A 24,857-nucleotide genomic window follows, 5' to 3' on the forward strand; every position below is an offset into this window, starting at 1 on the left:
TCCTCAAGAAAAGCAACCCCAAGGCACATAATCGTCAGGTTCACCAAGGTTGAAATGAAGGAAAAAATGTTAAGGGCAGCCAGAGAGAAAGTTCGGGTTATCTACAAAGGGAAGCCCATCAGACTAACAGCGGATCTTTCTGCAGAAAACCCACAAGCCAGAAGAGAGTGCAGACCAATATTTAACATTCTTAAAGAAAAGAATTTTCAACCCAGAATTTCATATCCAGCCAAACTAAGATTCACAAGTGAAGGAGAAATAAAATCCATTACAGCCAAGAAAATGCTGGGGGATTTTGTCACCACCAAGCCTGCCTTACAACAGCTCCTGAAGGAGGCACTAAACATGAAAGGAAAAACGGGTAACAGCCTCTGCAAAAACAAGCCAAAATGTAAAGACCATTGACACTATGAAGAAACTGCATCAACTAATGGGCAAAATAACCAGCTAGCATCATAATGACAGGATCAAATTAAACACATAACAAAATTAACTTTAAATGTAAATGGGCTAAATGCCCCAGTTAAAAGGCACAGACTGGCAAATTGTATAAAGAGTCAAGAACCATCAGTGTGCTGTATTCACGAGATGCATCTCATATGCAAAGACACATATAAGCTCAAAATAAAGGGATGGAAGAATATTTACCAACAAATGGAAAGCAAAAAAAAAAAAAAAAAGAGAAATCAGGTGTTGCAATCCTAGTCTCTGACAAAACAGACATTAACCAACAAAAATCAAAAAGACAAAGAAGGGCATTATATAATGGTAAAGGGATCAAGGCAACGAGAAGAGCTAACTATCCCAAATATATATGCATACAATACAGGAGCACCCAGATTCATAAAGCAAGTACTTAGAGATCTACAAAGAGACTTAGACTCCAACACAATAATAGTGAGAGACTTTAACACCCCACTGTCAATATTAGACAGATCAATGAGACAGAAAATTAACAAGGACATTCAGGACTTGAATGCAACTCTGGACCAAGTGGACCTAATAGACATCTACAGAACTCTCGACCCCAAATCAACAGAATATACATTCTTCTTAGCACCACATAGCATTTATTCTAAAATCAACCACATAATTGAAAGTAAAACACTCCTCAGCAAATGCAAAAGAATGGAAATCATAACAAACAGTCTCTCAGACCACAGTGCAACAAACTAGAACTCAGGATTAAGAAACTCACTCAAAACGACACAACTACATGGAAACTGAATAACCTCCTCCTGAATGACTACTGGGTAAATAACAAAATCAGGCAAGAGAAAGAAATAAAGGGTATTCAAATAGGAAGAGAGAAAGTCAGGTTATCTCTGTTTGCAAATGACATGATTGTATATTTAGAAAACCCCATCGTCTCAGCCCAAAAACTCCTTAAGCTGATGAGCAACTTCAGCAAAATCTCAGGATACTAAATCCATGTGCAAAAGTCACAAGCATTCCTATTATAATAGACATTAATAGACAAACATTAATAGACAGAGAACCAAATCATGAGTAAACTCTCATTCATAATTGCTAAAAAGAGAATAAAATACCTAGGAATACAACTTACAAGAGACTGATGAACCTCTTCAAGGGGAACTACAAATCTCTGCTCAAGGAAATAAGAAAGGAGACAAAAAAATGAAAAAACATTCCATGCTCATGGATAGGAAGAATCAATATTGTGAAAATGGCCACACTGCCCAAAGTAATTTACAGATTCAATGCTATTCCCATCAAGCTACCATTGAATCTCTTCACACTATTAGAAAAAAAAACTACTTTAAATTTCGTATGGAGCCAAAAAAGAGCCCATATACCCAAGACAATCCTAAGCAAAGGATCAAAGCTGGAGGCACCATGCTACCTGACTTCAAACTATACTATAAGGATACAGTAACCAAAACAGCATGGTGCTGGTACCAAAACAGATATATAGACCAATGGAACAGAACAGAAGCCTCAGAAATAACGTCACACATCTACAACCATCTGATCTTTGACAAAGCTGACAAAAACAAGCAATGGGGAAAAGATTCCCTATTTAATAAATGGTGTTGGGAAAACTGGCTAGCCATATTCAGAACTCTGAAAATGGACCCCTTGCTTACACATTATACAAAAATTAACTCAAGATGGATTAAAGATTAAAATGTAAGATCTAAAATCATAAAAACTCTAGAAGAAAACCTAGGCAATATCATTCAGGACATAGGCATGGGCAAAGACTTCATGACTAAAACACCAAAAGCAATGGCAACAAAAGCCAAAATTGGCAAATGGGATCGAATTAAACAAAAGAGCTTCTGCACAGCAAAAGAAACTATCATCAGAGTGAACAGGCAACCTGCAGAATGGGAGAAAATTTTGCAATATATCCATCTGAGAAACGGCTAATATACAGAATCTACAAGGAACTTAAACAAATTTACAAGAAAAAAACAAACAATCCCATCAAAAAGTGGGCGAAGGATATGAACAGACACTTTTCAAAAGAAGACATTCATGCAGGCAACAAATATATTTAAAAAAGCTCATCATCACTGGTCATTAGAGAAATACAAATCAAAACCACAATGAGATGCCATCTCATGCCAGTTAGAATGGCGATCATTAAAAAGTCAGGAAACAACAGATGCTAGAGAGATGCGGAGAAAATGTGGAGAAATAGGAATGCTTTTACACTGTTGGTGGGAGTGTATATTAGTTCAACCATTGTGAAAGACAGTGTGGTGATTCCTCAAGGATCTAGAACTAGAAATACCATTTGAGCCAGTAATATAATTACTGGGCATATACCCAAAGGATTATAAATCATTCTACTATAAAGACACATGCACACATATGTTTATTGCAGCACTATTAATAATAGCTAAGACTTGGAACCAACCAAAATGCCCATCAGTGTTATATTGGAAAAAAAAATGTGACACATATACACCATTAAATACTATGCAGCTATAAAAAAGAATGAGTTCCTGTTCTTTGCAGGGACATGGATGAAGCTGGAAACCATCATTCTTCGCAAACTAACACAAGAACAGAAAACCAAACACTGCATGTTCTCTCTTATAAGTGGGAGTTGCCCAATGAGAACACATGGACACAGGGAGGGGAACATCACATACTGGGGCCTGTCAGGGGTTGGGGGGCAAGGGGAGGGATAACATTAGGAGAAATACCTATGTAGTTGAGTAAATATATGTATATATATATATATATATATATATATATGCAGATGCCATAATTAGGCATTTCTAAAAAGGCAAAATTAATCATCTCAAAATGTACATAAAATTGTTAAACTTCATATTATTATAAGAATGCAGGGAGACTACAATAAGATATAACTTTACACACAGCCTAAAACGGAACATTCTGAAAATGCCAATAAAAACATTTATTCCCTGCTAAGAATACAAAAATTATATTTTTCAAAAGAAATGAGAAAAATATAAATGTGATTTAGCAAATGTGACCATGTTTACCCAATGGTTCAACAATTCTACTTCTATGTATGTAACCTCGGACTTACTAGTACTTGTGTATTTAGAGAAATATTTGAAAACTTTAATATCATTGTAGGTAAGACAAAAGAAGCAAATAGTCCAAATATCTATAACCAGTAGAATGATAAATGTTGGTATATATTTAATATTAAATATTGTATAAAAGTTAAAAATGAGCAACAGATACATGCATCAACAGGAATTACAAAATATTATGTTCAACAACAATTTCGGGGGACTCTACACAATATTGTTTTGCTTATATTAACATGGAAACTAAACAGCATTTTGTTCAGGCACACATACAAATAGCACTATAAACTAACAGCAAGATTGGTAAATAAAAATTTGAGATTTTTGACATAAGTGATTGGATGGGACAAATGAGGATGTCCTGGTACAAGCACAAATGTATCAGTGGTGATCAGCTGCCTTAGTTACATAATGAGCACATGTGTGCTCACTTTATTACATGTTGAATTACACATATCAAATAATTAATTTAATAAAAAGTAGCTTCTCACCTGTTTGTCAGATCCACACATGTTCCATTATTTTTGCAAGGTTCAGAGGAACATTCATTAATTTCAATTTCACACAGAGATCCAGAAAACCCAGGTCTGCAAATACACCTTTTAAACAAAAAGTTTAGTAACTCCATTAATATAGATGTATAAAATCAATGCTTCAACTAATTGTAGCATGGCAAGTTTTTAATAATTATAATTGGTGCTTAATTCACCAATTAAAATTCTATACCTGTATACATCTAGACAAATAAACATGTATCTAGATACTCTTTAAGTTTTCTGTACCTGAAATTGTTGACCATATCTTCACAGTCACCATAATCCTGGCAGGAAAGGAAGAGGCACTCTTTCACATCAATTTCACAGTTTTTACCTTCAAATTCTGCAAAGAGTATCAGATGAGTATGGATGAGCAATCCTTGTTATAGAGTAAAAAAATCAGAATCAGTGGTAGTCTAAAGAATACGCTCATAATGGAGGTTAAAAAAGGAAAAAGAAAATAATTAATCTCAAGCTTCTCATAAAACTCCATTTCACATAATGTGTGCATAAAAACATGCCAGTTTCTAGATTAATGAGTTTAAATGAAATACTCAAGGGAGGAATACTCCACTAAATCCCCTGAGAAGGTAGAGATGTTGCTAATGTTGCTGTTGTTTTAAGGTATTTAAATGTTTGAACAAGAAGAATTGAAATGATCTGGAAAGCAAATGAATTAATGTGATGACCAATCTTAAAGTAAAATTGAGCTTCAATGATCAAATTTATTCAAGGCAGTTAGCAGATGAAGCAAATTATTTAATTGCTTTTTATATCCAAGTGATTCAAAGAAAACAAATTATTTTGATTCATAGCTACATAATCAGTCATCCATTTAAACACATGCCAGTTATATTAAAAAAAAGAACATGAAAGAAAATTATACAGGCTGATAAACAAGACAGTTGCAATTATTTCAACACATTTGTGTCAGAAAAAACCTGCATGATATCACTTTTTAAAATACAATGAAATATATTAATATTTATAATAAACAGTTAAACAATTCTATGGTTATATATTAACTAAGTATAATAAAATATATGTGTAAAACCATTTTTCTTGTTAATATTTTTTCTGTACTAGTTCAAATATGTAAGAAACAAGATTTCGCTTTATTTTGCTTTTTCAGTGATATTACCAAGCACTAAATAAGTGCAGCCACATTATACAATATTCTAAATGTCAGTATGCAATCAGGCTAATTTAGTTTGAGGAACAAAGAGTCATTCAGGTTACTTTAAGACAACTGTATTCATTGTTTGCATACACATAGACTGGAATTGGAACTAAGAAGCATTTAAAGGGAAGCATAGTCTAGCTACCCAGGAATAGCTGTCTGCCTTTTATAGTACATGTCCTTTATCCTTCTCATATCACTTTTTCTTCTCTTTCTATCACAAATATCTCAGCATGTTCAGTTTCAAATCACTTGTAATGTTGGCATGCGAGTGATATAGCACAGCTCTCTTGGTCTCTATGTCTATATTATGACATTTCAGCTTCAGCACCTACTGTTCAATGAAAAATTCCCTCGGTATTTTCTCACTCAGCTTCCCACGATAGAACACGGAATTGACTGACCTATTTCATCTTTTCATATCATACCATGCCACAGTCAATGCCATTCTCTGTGGTGTCTACCATTGGATCAAACCGCAAACCTGCCTCCCGTTGCAATTTAACAGGGAGCTTGGTGTTACACCTTATAAAATCTGGCTGCCTCTTTGGTAGTATATAATATGGAAAACTAAAAGTTACTTAATCCAAAAGAAAACAGAAAAAGAAACAAAGGACAGATACAACAAATAGAAAACAAATAGCTAGAAGGTGTATTTACAGCCACACATATCAAAAGTTATATTAAATATGATTTTTAAAAACGCCAATTTAAAGGTAGAGGCAGACTAAATAACAGAAGAAACTACAAGATATCTAAAAGAAATGTATTTAAAACATAACAACAATGATAGGTTAACATTTAAAAGATGGAATGATCACACACTATGAAACACTAATTGTAAGTAAGCTACCATACTTATGTGGCTAGCAGACCAGGTAGTCTTCAGGACAAGCAATACTTTTTTTTTATTATACTTTAAGTTTTAGGGTACATGTGCACATTGTGCAGGTTAGTTACATATGTATACGTGTGCCATGCTAGTGCGCTGCACCCACTAACTCGTCATCTAGCATTAAGTATATCTCCCATTGCTACCCCTCCCTCCTCCCCCTACCCCACCACAGTCCCCAGAGTGTGATATTCCCCTTCCTGTGTCCATGTGATCTCATTGTTCAATTCCCACCTATGAGTGAGAATATGCGGTGTTTGGTTTTTTGTTCTTGCGATAGTTTACTGAGAATGATGGTTTCCAATTTCATCCATGTCCCTACAAAGGACATGAACTCATCATTTTTTTATGGCTGCATAGTATTCCATGGTGTATATGTGCCACATTCTCTTAATCCAGTCTATCATTGTTGGACATTTGGGTTGGTTCCAAGTCTTTGCTATTGTGAATAATGCCGCAATAAACATACGTGTGCATGTGTCTTTACAGCAGCATGATTTATAGTCATTTGGGTATATACCCAGTAATGGGATGGCTGGGTCAAATGGTATTTCTAGTTCTAGATCCCTGAGGAATCGCCACACTGACTTCCACAATGGTTGAACTAGTTTACAGTCCCACCAACAGTGTAAAAGTGTTCCTATTTCTCCACATCCTCTCCAGCACCTGTTGTTTGCTGACTTTTTAATGATTGCCATTCTAACTGGTGTGAGATGATATCTCATAGTGGTTTTGATTTGCATTTCTCTGATGGCCAGTGATGATGAGCATTTTTTCATGTATTTTTTGGCTGCATAAATGTCTTCTTTTGAGAAGTGTCTGTTCATGTCCTTTGCCCACTTTTTGATGGGGTTGTATGTTTTTTTCTTGTAAATTTGTTTGAGTTCTTTGTAGATTCTGGATATTAGCCCTTTGTCAGATGAGTAGGTTGCGAAAATTTTCTCCCATGTTGTAGGTTGCCTGTTCACTCTGATGGTAGTTTCTTTTGCTGTGCAGAAGCTCTTTAGTTTAATGAGATCCCATTTGTCAATTTTGGCTTTTGTTGCCATTGCTTTTGGTGTTTTGGACATGAAGTCCTTGCCCACGCCTATGTCCTGAATGGTAATGCCTAGGTTTTCTTCTAGGGTTTTTATGGTTTTAGGTCTAACGTTTAAATCTTTAATCCATCTTGAATTGATTTTTGTATAAGGTGTAAGGAAGGGATCCAGTTTCAGCTTTCTACATATGGCTAGCCAGTTTTCCCAGCACCATTTATTAAATAGGGAATCCTTTCCCCATTGCTTGTTTTTCTCAGGTTTGTCAAAGATCCGATAGTTGTAGGTATGTGGCGTTATTTCCGAGGGCTCTGTTCTGTTCCATTGATCTATATCTCTGTTTTGGTACCAGTACCATGCTGTTTTGGTTACTGTATCCTTGTAGTATAGTTTGAAGTCAGGTAGTGTGATGCCTCCAGCACGGCTGAATTCTAACAGAGGTACAAGGAGGAACTGGTACCATTCCTTCTGAAACTATTCCAATCAATAGAAAAAGAGGGAATCCTCCCTAACTCATTTTATGAGGCCAGCATCATTCTGATACCAAAGCTGGGCAGAGACACAACCAAAAAAGAGAATTTTAGACCAATATCCTTGTTGAACATTGATGCAAAAATCCTCAATAAAATACTGGCAAACCAAATCCAGCAGCACATCAAAAAGTTTATCCACCATGATCAAGTGGGCTTCATCCCTGGGATGCAAGGCTGGTTCAATATACGCAAATCAATAAATGTAATCCAGCATATAAACAGAGCCAAAGACAAAAACCACATGATTATCTCAATAGACGCAGAAAAAGCCTTTGACAAAATTCAACAACACTTCATGCTAAAAACTCTCAATAAATTAGGTATTGATGGGACGTATTTCAAAATAATAAGAGCTATCTATGACAAACCCACAGCCAATATCATACTGAATGGGCAAAAACTGGAAGCATTCCCATTGAAAACTGGCACAAGACAGGGATGCCCTCTCTCACCGCTCCTATTCAACATAGTGTTGGAAGTTCTGGCCAGGGCAATCAGGCAGGAGAAGGAAATAAAGGGTATTCAATTAGGAAAAGAGGAAGTCAAATTGTCCCTGTTTGCAGACGACATGATTGTTTATCTAGAAAACCCCATCGTCTCAGCCCAAAATCTCCTTAAGCTGATAAGCAATTTCAGCACAGTCTCAGGATACAAAATCAATGTACAAAAATCACAAGCATTCTTATACACCAACAACAGACAAACAGAGAGCCAAATCATGAGTGAACTCCCATTCACAATTGCTTCAAAGAGAATAAAATACCTAGGAATCCAACTTACAAGGGATGTGAAGGACCTCTTCAAGGAGAACTACAAACCACTGCTCGAGGAAATAAAAGAGGATACAAACAAATGGAAGAAGATTCCATGCTCATGGGTAGGAAGAATCAATATCGTGAAAATGGCCATACTGCCCAAGGTAATTTATAGATTCAATGCCATCCCCATCAAGCTACCAATGACTTTCTTCACAGAATTGGAAAAAACTACTTTAAAGTTCATATGGAACCAAAAAAGAGCCCGCATCGCCAAGTCAATCCTAAGCCAAAAGGACAAGCAATATTTTTAATTTGCCTTATTTTTCTTACTCAATTCTCAGAGCCTGCAAATGAATCTCTGAAGTTACATTTTTGTAATTCGTTCATACGCTAGGTGTTGTATCCTCAGCTTTAGGAACAAAATTAAAATGAATTACTTCCAAGTTATTATGGCTCTCCTCATTTTAGGTGAGCAAGTTGTAATTGTTCCAACATGCTTCATCATTCTTCAATCGCCATTGCTGTTTTCTATATTTAGGTTGTAAATGCCATAGTACAGATATAAACAACTTAGATTCTATTTTCAAAAGATGTTTAATTCTTTAAGTATTTGTTTGAGGTTAGATTTTTCACAAGTTAAAAATTGAGAAAGTTGAGTGCATTTCACCATTTCTACTTTAAGTCTGGTTAGTTTTCTCTGGGAGGCAGGGCATTTTGACACTAAAATGATTCTTAGAAATGTTCTTTTGAGGCAGTGGAACTCAGGGGCACTGACTGGCTATAAAGAAGCACCAGTGAGCCTCCATGATTTCAGCTGTGCTGATGAATCAGAACACTCAGGGCCCAGGACCTTGGGTAGCTCACAGGATAACCTTGTTTCCTGTGATTTTGTCATATTTATTAAGTTTGACATTTCTAAGATGGAGTTTTGTTACCAGCTAGCAACATATGTCAATGGGTTGAGGAAATGAGATTGCCGAAATGCAGCAGACATTGGGAGAAAACATAACATGTGGATTGCATTCAATATAAAGCAAAGCTTTGCTGAGATAGCCTATGTTTTGGGGATTTTAAGAGCGAAGTATGCATACAGTCACTTGCTGCATAACAACATTTTGGTCAATGACAGACCACATTTCTAATGACAATGATCTATAAATATTATAATGGACCTATAAATGCAGTAGGCTATCTCATCTAGGTTTGTGTTAGGGCACTATGTTGTTCACACAACAAAATTGCCTAGTGATATATTTCTCAGGATATATCCCCATTTTTAAGCAATACATGACTGTATACTTAATCCCAAACTACATATTCTATAATCCTTAGTGTTAGAAGTTGATATTCATTTCTGTGAAAGGTACTTGTTTTGAATATATGAAGTTACAGGTAAGAAACTGCCCAAACAGAAAGTTTATTATTACTAATTTTATGCTGTTCCCCTGTTCTTTACTCCTACTCAGAACTATTCAGTTGGCCGTACTTTGTTAACTGCAGGGAGGATCTTTACATGCATAAAAGTGAAGCTTCTTAAATGGATACTGTCTTGATCCTTTTCTTACACTGTCTCGTCCGTGTATGGCTATAACAAATACACACGAATGGTCACTAAATGATATTTTTATACTTCTGCACTCGTTCCTCCAAAATACACAAAATTGATTTTTAAAGCCTACTGCTCAAATTTAAGATCTAAATCAGTCTGGATTGTAGGTATTATTTTTTTAAATCACTTAATATTTTCTCTTTTCTAACAAATTCAGCCTTTTTGCACTTTATGCTCTAGAAGGTAATGTATGGAACAGAGTACAATAATGAAATTTTCATAAAAATCATTTTACATAGCATTTTATCATTCACGACTATATTTTAACAATCTCCACTTCAGAATTCGTATTAGCTGGAGTAATTTGAAATGAATGTAAATAGGGAAAAAAACTAGTGTATACCATAGCATGAATTCACACAAGGTAGTTAAAAATCATATATTTTTAAATAAAAACTCAAACACTTAAAAATGTTTTTCTTTCAAAAGTATTAAATGTATTATTTCTATTTATTCTTAATTAAATAATCTAATTTCTCTGGATTTAAAAGCTTGATAAAAAGAAAACAAAAAAAATCTCAGAAGTTTTTCTTAGCAAGTCAGATTTTTTTAAAAAAATATTATTTTATTTAAAAATATTTGTATTCAAATATTAACATTTTCTAAAATAATGAACCAATATAAGAAATTCTTTAAATTTAACTTTAAAAACTATGAAATATGAATATACAGAACTAATATTTCCCATAGTCTCTAATAAGATTTTTAACAACTATTTTTAAAGTGAACTTAAAAAAAAGAAGAGCTAATATTTTAGAATGTAATAAATATTTAACATGTTTTATGTTTAATTATGTATGTATTTTCTTTAAGGAATTTTCTAAATTCAAATTTCTACAGCTATTAACCTTAATAGGTATGTGCTACAACATGGGTACATGTTTTTAATTGTCAACAGGAGTAATTTCTAATTTATACAAACTATTTTGTCAAATGACACATTTATTTGGTGTTTGTACTTGTATACCTTGGCTAATGTGGAATTAACATAATGATAGTTTATATACTGGAGTAATAGACACATTTAAATGCAACTACTTGTCTCCCGTGATACTGCAATTCCATCAAGCGTAGGATCCCAATTATAAATCAATAGCACATGTAAATGATCTGATTCTGCTCTCACTACAGCTCCTTGCAAGGCATCTTTGCCACATTTTAATCCTGTCATTAAGGAAACTTCTGTTCCTTTCACCTTGAAGACATACAAAGTAGCTATTTTAGAAACTAAGCTCTTTACATTAAATTAAGAAGTATTTGATAGGGTAATATTTTGCCTATAAACTGAGAAAGTGGAGTAATTCAAAGTAGAAAGATAAAGAACCATTCATAAAAAGAACATTAGAAAATAAATTATTTAATTCTTGACATATATTTCTAGGCTAGACACACACATGCTAACATAATAATTCTACTGTATGCTACAAACACACACATTCTCATGCATTTCATTTGAAGTCGTCTTTACCTTCTTAATCTTCGTGTGGTTTTGTGGTATTTATTATTATTATTTTTTATTATTAGAGACAAGGTCCTGCTCTGTTGCCTAAGCTGAAATGCAGTGGTGTGATCATAGCTCATTGTAACCTTAAACTCCTTTGCTCTAGTGATCTCTCCTGCTTTAGCCTCCTGAGCAGTTAGGACTGCAGGCATGAACCACCACGCACTGCTAATTTTTTTAGAATTTTTTTTGTAGAGATATTATGTTGACCAAGCTGGTCTGGAGCTATTGGCCTCAAGCAATCCTCCTGCCTTAGTCTCCCAAAGTGCTGTGATTACAAGTGTGAGCTATTGTGCCTGGCCCTCAAGTGATATATTTTATATTTGATTTCTACCAGCTTGAAGTTGAAACCAGTTTATTCAACCTTTCCCACTTAATTAACTCTTTGCCTTCACTATATGTTTTAGCCATTACTCTAATGGCCATAAACATATAAATAAAAGCATGAACTTAGTTAAGAAGTGAGATATATTGGTAACCGAGCTGAGAGGGATACCAGACAGTTCACAAAATTGAAGAAAGAACTGTAAGTTCTGCCAGGATTCCTTCCCCAAACACTTCTATCCTACTATATACAGATCATCTCCACATGAAGAGAACATGGTAGTTGTCTGTACTGACTGAAAACATCTGGCAGAAAGAGAAGGCCTCTTCTCTCAGCATCAACTCTAAAGAAGGGGTCTGAATGCCAATATTCCACTCACATGCATGCCCAGACTTGGGTAAATCATAGTTACCATGGGAATGGAATTTACTATGTGTCTTAGCTTGGGTTGTTCCAAAAATAAAAAAAAAAAAGTCTGAGATAATGATTTTCTCACAAGTAGTTTATTTGAGAGGTGATCCCAGATCCCAGGAATTATTGCAACGGAGTGGAAAATAAAGCAGGGAAGACCGTGGTTTAATGAGCACATAATTGTGGGCAACTGAGGCTTCATATGCTGGAGACTCTTATAAATCATGCGAAACATAACTAAAAGTTGTCAACAGAAATGAGAAAGCAGTGTTATGTATCCACAACTTGTCATCCCTTGTGCATATTTCTGGCATAAATGTGGAAGTGATGCAGGATTTTTCTCAGCCCGTTTGGCAGACTCGTGGGAGGGGTGCCCCATCTACTTGGTCCATTATGCTCAAGCTTTTGGGGGAGGGAGCACATATGCCAGCAAGTGCAGGACCTGGCTGGCCACTCCAGGTGCCGAAACAGGAGCAAGCTCCACACGGGCCCCCAGCCTGACCAGGTGTGTTGCCTTGGCGGGAACATGGTGGAACCCAGGTCAGGGTGCCTGTGACACTGAAGCCCCAGAGGGGATTTTGCAGTGCTCCTTTAGTTCCACCATTCACAGACAGCAGTGTGTTAGCAGCTCAGTTGGTGCCTTTCCTCGTCACATGGGGTGGCTGCCCTCCGCCGGGGAGGGCAAAGGGCTGGTTGGACAGCCTTTCTGGGTACCCACACTCAGTGGGTCCCAAGCTCTTGTCCAGTGTCCAAGAAGAATGAGGTCATGCAGATGATTGAAGGGTGGTGAAGGTGGAGAATTTTATTGAGTGATGAAAACAGGTCTCAGAGGAGAGGGGAGCTGGAGAGGGTACAGGAAGGACAGGTCGTCTTCCTGTACAACCTGAAGTCAGGCTGTCTCTTCCCCAAAGTCAGGCCATCTCATCTTCTACTGACTGAGTCTGGGGTTTCTATAGACACAGGATGGGGAGTGCTTGCTGATTGGTTTGTGAGTGTGCAAAAGTTAAAGTGAAGACAAGACTCAAAGGTGGGTACAACAGTGTGGAAAACCAATTAGGAGAGGGCAGGTATATGTAAAATAGGTGAAGGGTGGGGATCAATCAGAGGAAAGCGCACCAAACAGGAAGACAAGTTCTCAATCCTGTCTGACAATTTAACTTATAGCTTGGCTTTCAAGCTTTAAACTGGCATTGGCTTGGAGGTGATGTTTCACCGGGTACCCACCCTTATCTGTCTAGGCATTTGGCTGCCTCCTATCACTATCAAAAGCTTTTACTGCATTGTACTTTAATGGTTAACTAACTGATATGTCTCTCCCTTAAACTTTCAATTCCTTGAGGGCATATCTTCACCATGTTTAATTTTTCCAGAACCTATCTCAAGACTTGACACATCATAGGAAATCAATATGTTTGTTGAATCAGTTAATATTTTTAAAAAATCTAGAACACTAACAACATGCAGTTACAAGATAGATATGTATTTGTGTATGGAGTACAGTTTATAGAGGCAAAAAAAGTTGGTTACAATAAAATAAGTTTCTAGGTGTGTAAATTCATTACATACTAAATAATCAAAGCTAACACTATTGAGGTGTCAAAAATAAAACCCATTTGTTTATAGAAATCTCATAAAATGTGCCTTCCTGTGTGTTATTTTTCTATTTATTAAAGCTAATTTCTTACAGATATTGTGCCTATTTTCTTACAGATATTGTGCCAAACTAATAAGATTTTATATAAAATAACCATATTGAATTATTACTGTCACATGCTCTTTTGCCTCCTCATTTTCCTGTAGAAAATGTTCATTATTCATAGAGACCCAATTAATCACCGCAGTTTTAGTCAGAAGACAGAAGCTTTGCCCTTTATTTATCTCACAAAGCAGGATCACAATAGTTGTGGTGCTTAACTATACCTATAATTTTTTAAGTAGCTTACTTTGCTAAAAGGATTAGATTATTTTTACTATATATATATTTTTTACTATATATATATATATTGACTATATATTTCAATCACAGTAACCAAAATAGCTTACCTGCTAAGCATGCAGTCTGATGTAAACCCAAAAGTATCAGTTATTCTACTTGCTGGTCCTTCAGAGTGAATTTGAATGTCATTTCTAATATAGTTTTCTAACATACAGTCGCATTGTTACTCTGGCTGAAATTTTACCTATACTCATATTTATCTAGTGAGAGACCCTACAGACTGACTAAAAACTGTGAAAACAAATTCAGAAATACATACGCTGAATCCTTAGCCTAAAGCCTTAAATTTCTACTCTTACGACCTGTCCTATTTTAGTCAATTGACAAACATCAACAACTTCCAAAAAGATCCAGTGGAGCTTCCAAATCATATCTGTAGATGTTAAGTCTTGGAATTCTTTGTAGTTCTAAATGTTGATACTTGTGAGAATTAAATTTGATAAAATATTTTCTTTTAAAAACAATATACTGGCTTTGACATAGAACCTATTTTAAATAAAGCTATTAAAGTAACCCAGTCAAAGCTTCTAAAATGTTGCATAGTCAACTTTTGAATTTTCTGAGGTGGTTTTTAAAAGCAATGTTACAGCCTTTAATTTTTCATCTGCTACACAACTTAAAACTACTAAAGACACGTTATTACAGTATTCAGATCTGATTTACAGAAACATACTCCACAATTAGGTTTAGAAAAACATAGATGCAAATTAGTTAAAAAATGATGTGCACTTCAAGTATCTCTTTGTACTGAATCACAATCACAAAGGAATAAACACATAATTCACGGTGTTTACCTGCCACTCTAGCCAAAGCTCTGATTTGGCTTACGTACAATAATAAAATACTAAGGGGAAATAAGATTTCATTTATTTAATAATAGTGAAATCTCAATTCTCCCCATGACATCTTTGTCAATGTTCAATGGGACAGCAGATATCATTACTAATTCAATATATGACTAGAGGGTTTTAAAATGTTTCCAAACTTTCTTTCCCTAACCCCGTAGCAGGAAAGAAATATCACTATATTTTATAAATTTATTAAATGCACTTATAAATAGCAAAAGAATTTTTAAAATATTAAGGTTTGAAAACAATGCCCACTTTGCAGAAAATTATCTCTGGTGAAAACAAAGGAAGTTTGTCTAAAGTGAATAAATATACTATGGCCTCCTCAATAAATATTTATATTCTGAGATTTTTTTTCTATTTTACTTAGCCTACTTACACTCTCAGAAATAATAACATGTTTCTTACATTCTTAGAAATGTAAGTAGGCTAAGTAAAATATTCTACGTAGTAGAATGTTTAGAATTGTTCTACTAAATAAATTAGCTTCACTGATATTGAATAATTTTCAACAAGTTTCACTCTCAGTGCTTGCTAAAAGGAAAACTATTTACTTGTTTGAATTATGTTCTTCATAATTACTAAATTTTTCTGGGCATCAAATGCTCCCCTTGTATTTTTTCGTTTTTTTCTTCTCTATCTTGTTTTTCCTGTCTCATTCTTGAAAATATTCTCTCATATGCTCTATAAAGCCCATGCTATTTTTGCAAAATCAATTACTGATGGTTTTCTAGCTTTTAGTTTTAATCCTTCAGAAGGCCCAGAACTTTCTGTCATGTATACAGGTTCAAGGACTTGCTTCATATCCTTAAAAAACATTAACATCTTAAGGAAGTTTTAATGCAAAACAAATGGAAATAGCTTTGAATAAGATGTCTGTTTAACTAATGTCATCTAAGCTGACTTTTTTGAACAGAAGAGTAAATAAGTGATATCCTTATTATTAAGAGACTCCCTTAAGGGCCAGTGAGAGGCAGGAAAACATGAAACCACAGTGAGTATTAGAAAATAAATTGCAGTTTTGGACCTCCAAACACAATGTGTTTTTTATATTATGCTTATGACACATCTAGTTATTCTGAAAACTGGCCATGTGTTTTGGAGCAGAAGCATTTCCACTGAAGATGGTAATTGCTTATGAGTAGCCATTGATACATGAACAGTGAACATGTACCTAAACCACTGTGCATTAATAAGACTTTCTTCACTTGCATATGAAGAGACCCCAATCAAGAAAGTTTAATGATATAAGCAGAGTTATTGGCTGATATGACCCAGAAAGCCAGAAATATCCTGGCTTCAGATACGGCTGGATCCAGGAGCTCCAATAGTATTTTTTGAACTGCTCATTCTTTCTTGCATAGGATTTCTCTCTTGAGACAAAGCAGCCACCAAAGTTATGTGATTGTAACTAAACAATCTAAGTCGAAAGAAGTAATATTTTGATAGCTCCAGAAGAAAATGTACAATAGGGCATTTCATTACCCCCAATTATACCTATGCCCATCTCTAACTAACTGCTATTGTCATGAACACTACATGAACAGGATTGTTCAGAAAAGAGAAACTGTTATTAAAGGAGAGACAACTTCTGAAAGAAAAAAAAAGGGCCAAAAAGCTATAAAGCTTCACTCTTTTCCCTCTTCCCAATGGTTAATTCTTAGATTAACTCCTTTGGTGCATTTCTCTAATATATTTTTATAACTGGATTTGAAGTTAGATAGTCCCCTACCCACAATGTACATAGGATTTTTCCAACCCATTTTAGGAGGCCATCATCCCATAGGCACAATAAATACACAAACTAATTAAGTAATTATTTAAAAACAATAAAATCCATATTAGCTCTTACCTTCTCTACAAATACAATGCTGATTTGCGTCTACCAAAGCTAAGCATGTTGAGTTGTTTCTGCAAGGGTTATGAAGTAGGTCACAAGGGTTATAGCGTTGGTGGCAAAATTGTCCAGTATAAAGGGGTGGGCACAGACATACAAATTGTCCAGGGATGGTAGATTCATGACAAAGACCTCCATTCATGCATGGATCAGAGTCGCATTCATTTATTTCTTCACTACAGTTCTGTCCAGTCCATCCAGATGTACACTCACATCTGAAATAAAATATTAAAATTTTTAGAAGTGTGAACTCTTTTTCAAGTTTATTTTTTGTATTTTTAATTACTCCCTTGAACTAATAGTATGTGGTGCTTTTAAATTTATAACAGGACTAATAAATAATACATAGTTTTAAAATATTGTTTGCCTAATTTCCTGTGACAATATAATATATATTACCATAAAACTTACCACATTGGCTGAAATAAGATTTTAAAAGCATTAACAAATTTCTAACATAGTTAGGCCTCTGAGACATGTCAGAGAACAACTATTGACCTAAATCACCAATTGAGCAAAATTTTCCTATGAATTATTTAATATAAGTTTTACAGATGAGATCACTATTTATAAGCCTTAAATGCTATTTAATTCAGCGTCCTTACCAATATGTGAAATTCTTGTCATCACCAGAGTATATAACAAGGTGTTACTTTATGTTAAGCATCTGTTTTTGGCTTTGTGTGTGTGTTGAATCACATGAAATGCATTTTTAAAAATATATTTTCTTTTTTAAAAATTTTAGATTCAGGGCTTACATGTGCAGGTTTGTAACACAGATACATTGCATAATGCTGTAGTTTGGGCTTTTGTTGAACCCATTGCCCAAATAGTGAACACAGAACCCAATAAATAGATTTTCAACCCCTGCCTTTCTCCTTCCCTGCTCACTTTTGGAGTTCTCAGCCTCTATTGTTTCCATCTTTATGTCCATGTGTACCCATTGCTTAGCTTCCACTTGCAAGTGAGAAAATATGATATTAGATTTTCTGTTTCTGCATTAATTCACTAAGGATAATAGCCTCTAGCTGCATCCATATTGCTGCAAAGGACATGATTTAATTCTTTTCATGGTTTTGTAGGATTCCACAGTGTATATGCATCACATATTCTTTATCCAGTCCACCGTTGATAGACAGCTACGTTGGTTCCATGATTTTGCTCTTGTGAATAGCACTATGATAAACATATGAGTGAAGTTGTCTTTTTGGTAGAATGACTTCTTTTTATTTGGGTGGATGTCATTAGTGGGATTTTTGGGTCAGATGGTAGTTCTATTTTTAGTTCTTTGAGAAATCTCCATAATGCTTTCTGTAGGCTGAACTAAATTCGTATTAATATTTGAATAATGTGGGATAATTGAAGGGAAAGCAAACAAATAAAAAATAAAGCATTTGGAAGTCATCTGTGTATCACAGGCTTCTAGCTCAGTCTAGTCCTCCATCCAGTATCTGTCATTATCTTCAAATACCACTTTGGCCAGTCATCATCCATGAAACGAGGCTAGTCTGCTGTGAAGAGAAAAATTCTAGCAGACAGGAGGGGGAAAGTGTTTTACACACAAAATTCTAGCAGACAGGAGGGGGAAAGGGTTTTACACACAAAGTGTCCATTTGAGGGAAATGGAAAGGTTATAGTGAAGCCTGCAGATAGAGAGTAAATGCAAATAGAGAGATAGAGAGGTAGTCCATCAGCTGGGTAAGTGGAAAACAATCACAAACTGTAGGTGTGTTCAAGGAGAGAACTTGTGTCAATTTGTGGGCAAGGTAGATTTCCAAATCTTGAGCAACTTTACTATTATGCAAGTTATGAATCATGAAACAAGCACAGGAAATATTAGAACAATTATTTTCAAAAAGTGTATTTACTGATAGATTAGATTTTTAAGATAACTTGAAAAAAAAGTCATAGTGCTGAAATAATGTAACTTACTTTATGATACAGAATATCTTACTAAAAGGAGGGGAGCAAAGAGGAAGGAAAGAAGGAAGAAACAAAGAGAAGAGTCACCTAATTTGCATTTTCAAAGCCCCAGATATATCAAGGCCCTTTATAATTATAAATACATAGGATACCAATATATTGGAGGAGATAATTGAACAAATGACTTGCAACAACATCTATAATTGAATTCTAAATCGATATAGTTACCATTAAAATAAAAACCAAAATGAATAATTGGCAAAATGGTATTAGACATAATTGACTAATAAAGTGTTTACTAGTTCAATAAGTTTAAATCCAATGCATTGTAAGCCAGTGGATTTCACAGCTGTCTAAATTTTTTTTTAATTGGCTGTGGGTAGAAAGTAATTGCTATCATGATAATTGCACATTTCTTTGTGAAGTATGCTAGCACAAGACAAAATTTATGACGGAAACAATTCATACCTTTACAATATAAAAAATATATACCTAAGGGTATGTTATTTACTTAATATTTTATTTTCTTCTCAAAATCAAAATGCTCTAATTATTTTGGTGACTTTCCATCCTAGTTTGGCTGGAGAGACTTGGTTCAGTTTGTTGTTCTGATATAATTTTCAGGGCATCCTTTTACTTATAAAAGTTTCTAAGGTGCTTTTTTTTTAAATCTTTATCTCCTATATCCCATTACTGAAATTGAGTATCTAAAAAAACAAAACAAAACAAACAACTATACACTTACCTATTTACTAATCCTACAAATTATTTCACTTTGCTCTAAAATTTGCTTGCCACACACTTTAGGAACTCATCATATATACTATCTTGTGTTAAAATCATTTGCATGGTTTGCCTCCACCGTTAAACTTCTGGTTCCTGAATGTCTAAGAATGATCTGAATCTCCACATTATCATGTCAACACAATAAATGTTGACAATACTATAAGAATTGATATAAGGTCCTCAGTGTTGAAACAGATCAACTTATCTGCACTCTTTCATTTAGGAAGTTGAGGATCAGAGAGTTTAATGAAATTGGTAATCTCAGAGAATTGTTGTAAAGATTACATTATATGATGAATAAAAAGTATATATAGTGCCTGGAATCTGCATTGCCTGGCCACCTACACTGTTTACTAGATGCTGTCACAGAAGTTTTAAGAATACATTTTCTGACCTATGAGCCTAAATACAATGTGTATCTCAACAATGAATATTTCTTTAGCTTTTAGTAGTACTTCTTTTTAATTTTTGATCATCACATCACATTTTACAACTGTCAAATATATTATCCAATTTGATACTTTCAATAAAGCTTTGAAATATGTAGAAGAGATATTCTTTTTCTCACTTTACAGATGAGATAGGTGGAAGTTCAAAGGATAACAGTGATGTATCCTAAGTCATGTGGTTAAGCAAATGGAACTTAGAATCCAGATCTCCTCCTCTCAAGTTCCTGTTTTTCTTTTCTTTTCTTTTTTTATACATGCTTTAAATCTAGTATCATTTCTTTAAACATTTTGTGAAATAATGTTAAAACTGGGTATTACCCAGTCTTAAGAGAACAACTTCAGTGTATTTATTTTGCTTGAAATAACATCACTGTAAATATAACTATTCAGTCATATAATGGGACTCAGTTAATATACTATGGCAATTTTAAGAGGAAAAAAGCTAGAGAATTAATATTTTCTAAAATCATGGTTACTACCACATCATGATCACAGGTCCTGAGGGTATTGCACAAGTATTTATGTTTTTCTCTTTATTGTATTCTGAGTACATAATTTCAACTTGGTTAATTTAAAAGAGTTTCCTAAGAAAAACCGACAATTCTTGCCTATTTGGCATATGTGCTGAAGGTTTGTTTTATCTTCTCACATAACAGGTGGCCTAAGACCTCATGTGGTGTCATTCCAAGGATCAAATCCTCAGGAAAGAATGTGGCTGTATGTCAAGAGGACTGATGATGCCAAGGCTGAGTCCTATGGAGATAACATGGATGTTTTGTAGAAAATAAAGTTCCGAGGAACAAAGTCACTACTAGTGACTAACAATCATACCAGCAGGTTTACATATTTGAATCTGCTTCCGCACATGTCAGAGAAGCTAGTGTTTGATGGGTGGGAAAAGGAAAACATATTTGATGCGAGGGCTTCAATCAGATTCTAAGTTTGCACCATGAAATAATTTCAGGATTTAGTGGAACCAGGCAGATATTTTCAAACTCACAGCTAGAAGCAGAGTCTTTATGGATTAAAAAAAAATGCAAAGCACATACTGTGTGACTTTTTGAGTGATAGGTTAATACATTCTAATTTGCTCTTTTCCCTAGTGTGAGAAAATCTAAATTCATTGGTGTAAAATACATTGAACACTTCCAAGGACAACTTTTCAAATCTTAAATGCTGATTTAAAGTACTAAAGCTGATAATAGAAAATAAAGTAGTTATCATCGTTAAAAAGTGGAAGAAATTCTACTCATTAGGGTGCGTTGGCTCACGCCTGTAATCCCAGCACTTTGGGAGTCCGAGGCGGGTGGATCACGAGGTCAGGAAATCAAGATCATCCTGGTCAATATGGTGAAACCCTGTCTCTATTAAAAATACAAAAATTACCCAGGCGTGGCAGCACGCGCCTGTAGCCCCAGCTACTCGGGAGGCTGAAGCAGGAGAATTGCTTGAACCTGGGTGGCGGAGGCTGCAGTGAGCAGAGATCGTGCCACTGCATTCCAGCCTGGGTGACAGAGCGAGACTTAGTCTCAAAAAAAAAAAAAAAAACAAAATTCACTAGCTTCAAAAATCTTAATAAATGTCAATTTCTAATGACTAAGCATTCTATATGTTTACCTTACCATAAACATTTATTTGTAATGACAAAGGATCGTTCAGCAATATGTATCTGTGTTTGAATATATTTTGTATATGAAGGCATATAGGCTTTTTTGGCTCTAAATTTATTAATACAAACCTAAGAGTATATGCAGTTTAAAAGAATATTTTCTTATAAAAATCAGTTCACTTCTCTTAGAAGCAAACAGTAAAATGTTGTTTATCAGCTACTGGGAGGTGGAGGAGATCAGTGGAGATGTTGGTCACAGGATACAGTTAGATGGAAGGAAAAAGTTCAACAAATCAATTGTACATCATCATGACTATCATTAATAACAAGATATTGTGCACTTAAAAATTTTTAAGAGAGATTTTAAGTGCTTTCTTCATGAAAAAGATAACTATGCAAAGTAATGCATATGTTAATTAGCTTGATTTACCCATTTCAAAATGTATGCACATATCAAAACATTGTTATACAACATAAATATACACAATTTTTATGTGTTAATTTTAAAAATTAGTTCATTATTTCCTGCAACCATTACATATTTGAAACACAAAATTTCAACCAAAACTGCTAGGTGAAAAAGAAATAATGACCGTTAATAATAAAATAGTATTGTTATCTTTTTAGTGTCCTACAAATTGAGGGCATAGGAAAGGGAAGAATTTTTTTTAAATGAGCTACCGAATTAAATAATTCATTCATTATTTTATTGTTTTGTCTATTAACCTATTTATACCCTTAGGTGTACATACCATCAACAAAACTATATTCATACCGAATTATAACATGAACATTACTAAACTCTTAACCTCTGCAATCTTCTTCTTGGAAATAAATGTGGAAAATCACTTAGCTCATTTAGACAGAAAAATCTATTGTAAAAAATATTTGTAAACATTAAAAATAGAATACAAAATTAAGGACCACTTTGAATAACAGCCTGAAAATGTTAGTATGTAAAAACATATGAGAAGATTGATATGGGTAAAATGAAAGTGAGGAGGTAGCCTAAAAACAGTAATAGCAAGGCAAAGTTGCTGAGGACTGTGAAAACTACTGCAACAACAAGAAAAGTAAAATTAAGGAATTTTGACTTTACCCTTGAAGATATTTAAGGGTTTTTTGTTTGTTTGTTCGTTTGTTTGTTTCTAAGCCTGGGAGTAACATTGATTGTTATCCAGTAGATGGATTAACATAGGGACAGCTTGGAAGCATGAAGATCATTTAGGAAGCTATTGTTTCATTACTGATAAGAGATTATGAGTACTACACAAAGGGAGTAATAAAGTACATCAGATTTGAGATATATTTCTGATGTAGGACAGAGAAGATTTGGATAATGGTTAGTAAGCAGATGAGGCAGAGTGAGGAGTGAGGAGGACTCAGTGGGCTTCACATTCACTATTGGAAAGATAATGATGCCATCAGGTAGGAGACAGATGACAACGATGGAAATAGAAGAAAATAAGATGGTACTGATGCTTAATATGTAACAACTTAAATCAGATAAATTGCATGATTTCAGATGCTGTCCTGCATGTATTGAAAATTCAAATATGGAGCTCTAGAAAAACCAAGGCATGCAATAAAAATTCAAGTACCATTCTAACAAATAATACTAGGAATAAATAAATTTAAACTTGGCCTTCTCTACTGAAATATAAATTTATGAAACATATAGAATCCTCTTCATTGTGATATTCTGTGGTATTTTATAGAATCTTAGATACATATGTAGATTCTTTGAAAAGAAATAGGCAGGAAAGAGTTCTACTAGGCAGATTAGTGTAAGCATGTGGTCGGATAGACAGTAAGCAAGATAGTAAGCAAACCTTTCTTTCTTTAATTTTTATTTATTTATTTTGAGATGGAGTCTCACTCTGTCGCCCAGGCTGGAGTGCAGTGGCGCGTTCTTGGCTCACTGCAACTTCTGCTGCCTGGATTCAAGCGATTCTCCTGCCTCAGCCTCTCGAGTAGCTGGGATTACAGCCCTGCCATCGCAACCGGCTATTTTTTGTATTTTTAGTAGACACAGGGTTTCAACATGTTGGTCAGGCTGGGCAAACCTTCCTTTTTTATGTTTTTTTTTTTTTTGAGGGTGAAGGGAAGTTTATGGAGTATGTATTCTAAATGAACTCAAGAATTTCTGTTTTAATATTAATAGAAAAAGGATTTCTTCTATTTAGGCCATCAAGCATCATTTCATATATTTTTTCAAAAAAATAAATTCAGACATATAATTTATCTATTTATACACATAATTTATAAGTCAATTATTTCAATTGGAAGAATTATAATCTATATTTTTCATACATTTTGATGTAAATGAACTGTATGGATAATTCCTTGATATAATTCTCTTCAAATTATCTGTTTCCAATATTCTATATGATTTAATCTCCTGTGCCATGTAAGAAGAAAACTGATCAATAATCTTTTTCAGAGTTATTTAATTCAAGCTGCTTTGTAGGTCAGTATTTCTAAAAAACAATTCAAGGCTTTTCCAAGATTCAGAATATTCCTCGTTTCATAGAAGAAAGCTAAAATGCCAGACAAGCAGAGGCAGATAATGCATTGGGTCACACCTCCAGTATATTCATATTTAAAATCTGAGGTAAATCTGATGGAACTCATGCTGTATTTTGAAGAATACCCAAAGTTAAATACACTTGAATCTGGGACTAGAACAGCAAAGCCAAACATATGCCGTGCAGTGAGATGCCATATAGTGAGATTAGTTTCATTTTTTTTTTTTTTTTTGTCATTGTGGTCATAATACAGAAACCATGAGAATGGGGTATTTTACCACTCGGATGATCAGAATTTAGATTTTTTTGTAAGCCTACAACAAGCCCTAAGACATTTATGTTGAAAGATGAATCTTTCAACAACATCTTGAATAAAGCTGAAAGACAACACTTGCTCAAAAAGGCTGACTACATAAGATAGTTGAAGCTACTATTCTGTAAGTTTACCTGTTGAGTCAAGAAAATGACTAGCGTTATAAACATGAGTAACATGAACAATTATG

At 34.5% G+C, this 24,857-nt stretch overlaps 1 protein-coding gene across 1 annotated transcript in view; it reads right to left on the reverse strand.

Annotated features, from left to right (window-relative positions):
- LOC129144371 (protein eyes shut homolog) overlaps nt 1-24,857 on the reverse strand; it is a 141,869-nt gene that overhangs the window by 89,751 nt on the left and 27,261 nt on the right. The window contains exons 3-5 of the mRNA XM_054686568.1: nt 17,015-17,274; nt 4,322-4,418; nt 4,031-4,138 (exon numbers count right to left, since the gene is read on the reverse strand). Of these exons, the coding sequence (XP_054542543.1) occupies nt 4,031-4,138; nt 4,322-4,418; nt 17,015-17,274 (465 nt within the window). The remainder of the gene's footprint in view (nt 1-4,030; nt 4,139-4,321; nt 4,419-17,014; nt 17,275-24,857) is intronic.

This window comes from Pan troglodytes, chromosome 5 (assembly GCF_028858775.2).
Source record: "Pan troglodytes isolate AG18354 chromosome 5, NHGRI_mPanTro3-v2.0_pri, whole genome shotgun sequence".
Classification (NCBI taxonomy): domain Eukaryota; kingdom Metazoa; phylum Chordata; class Mammalia; order Primates; family Hominidae; genus Pan; species Pan troglodytes.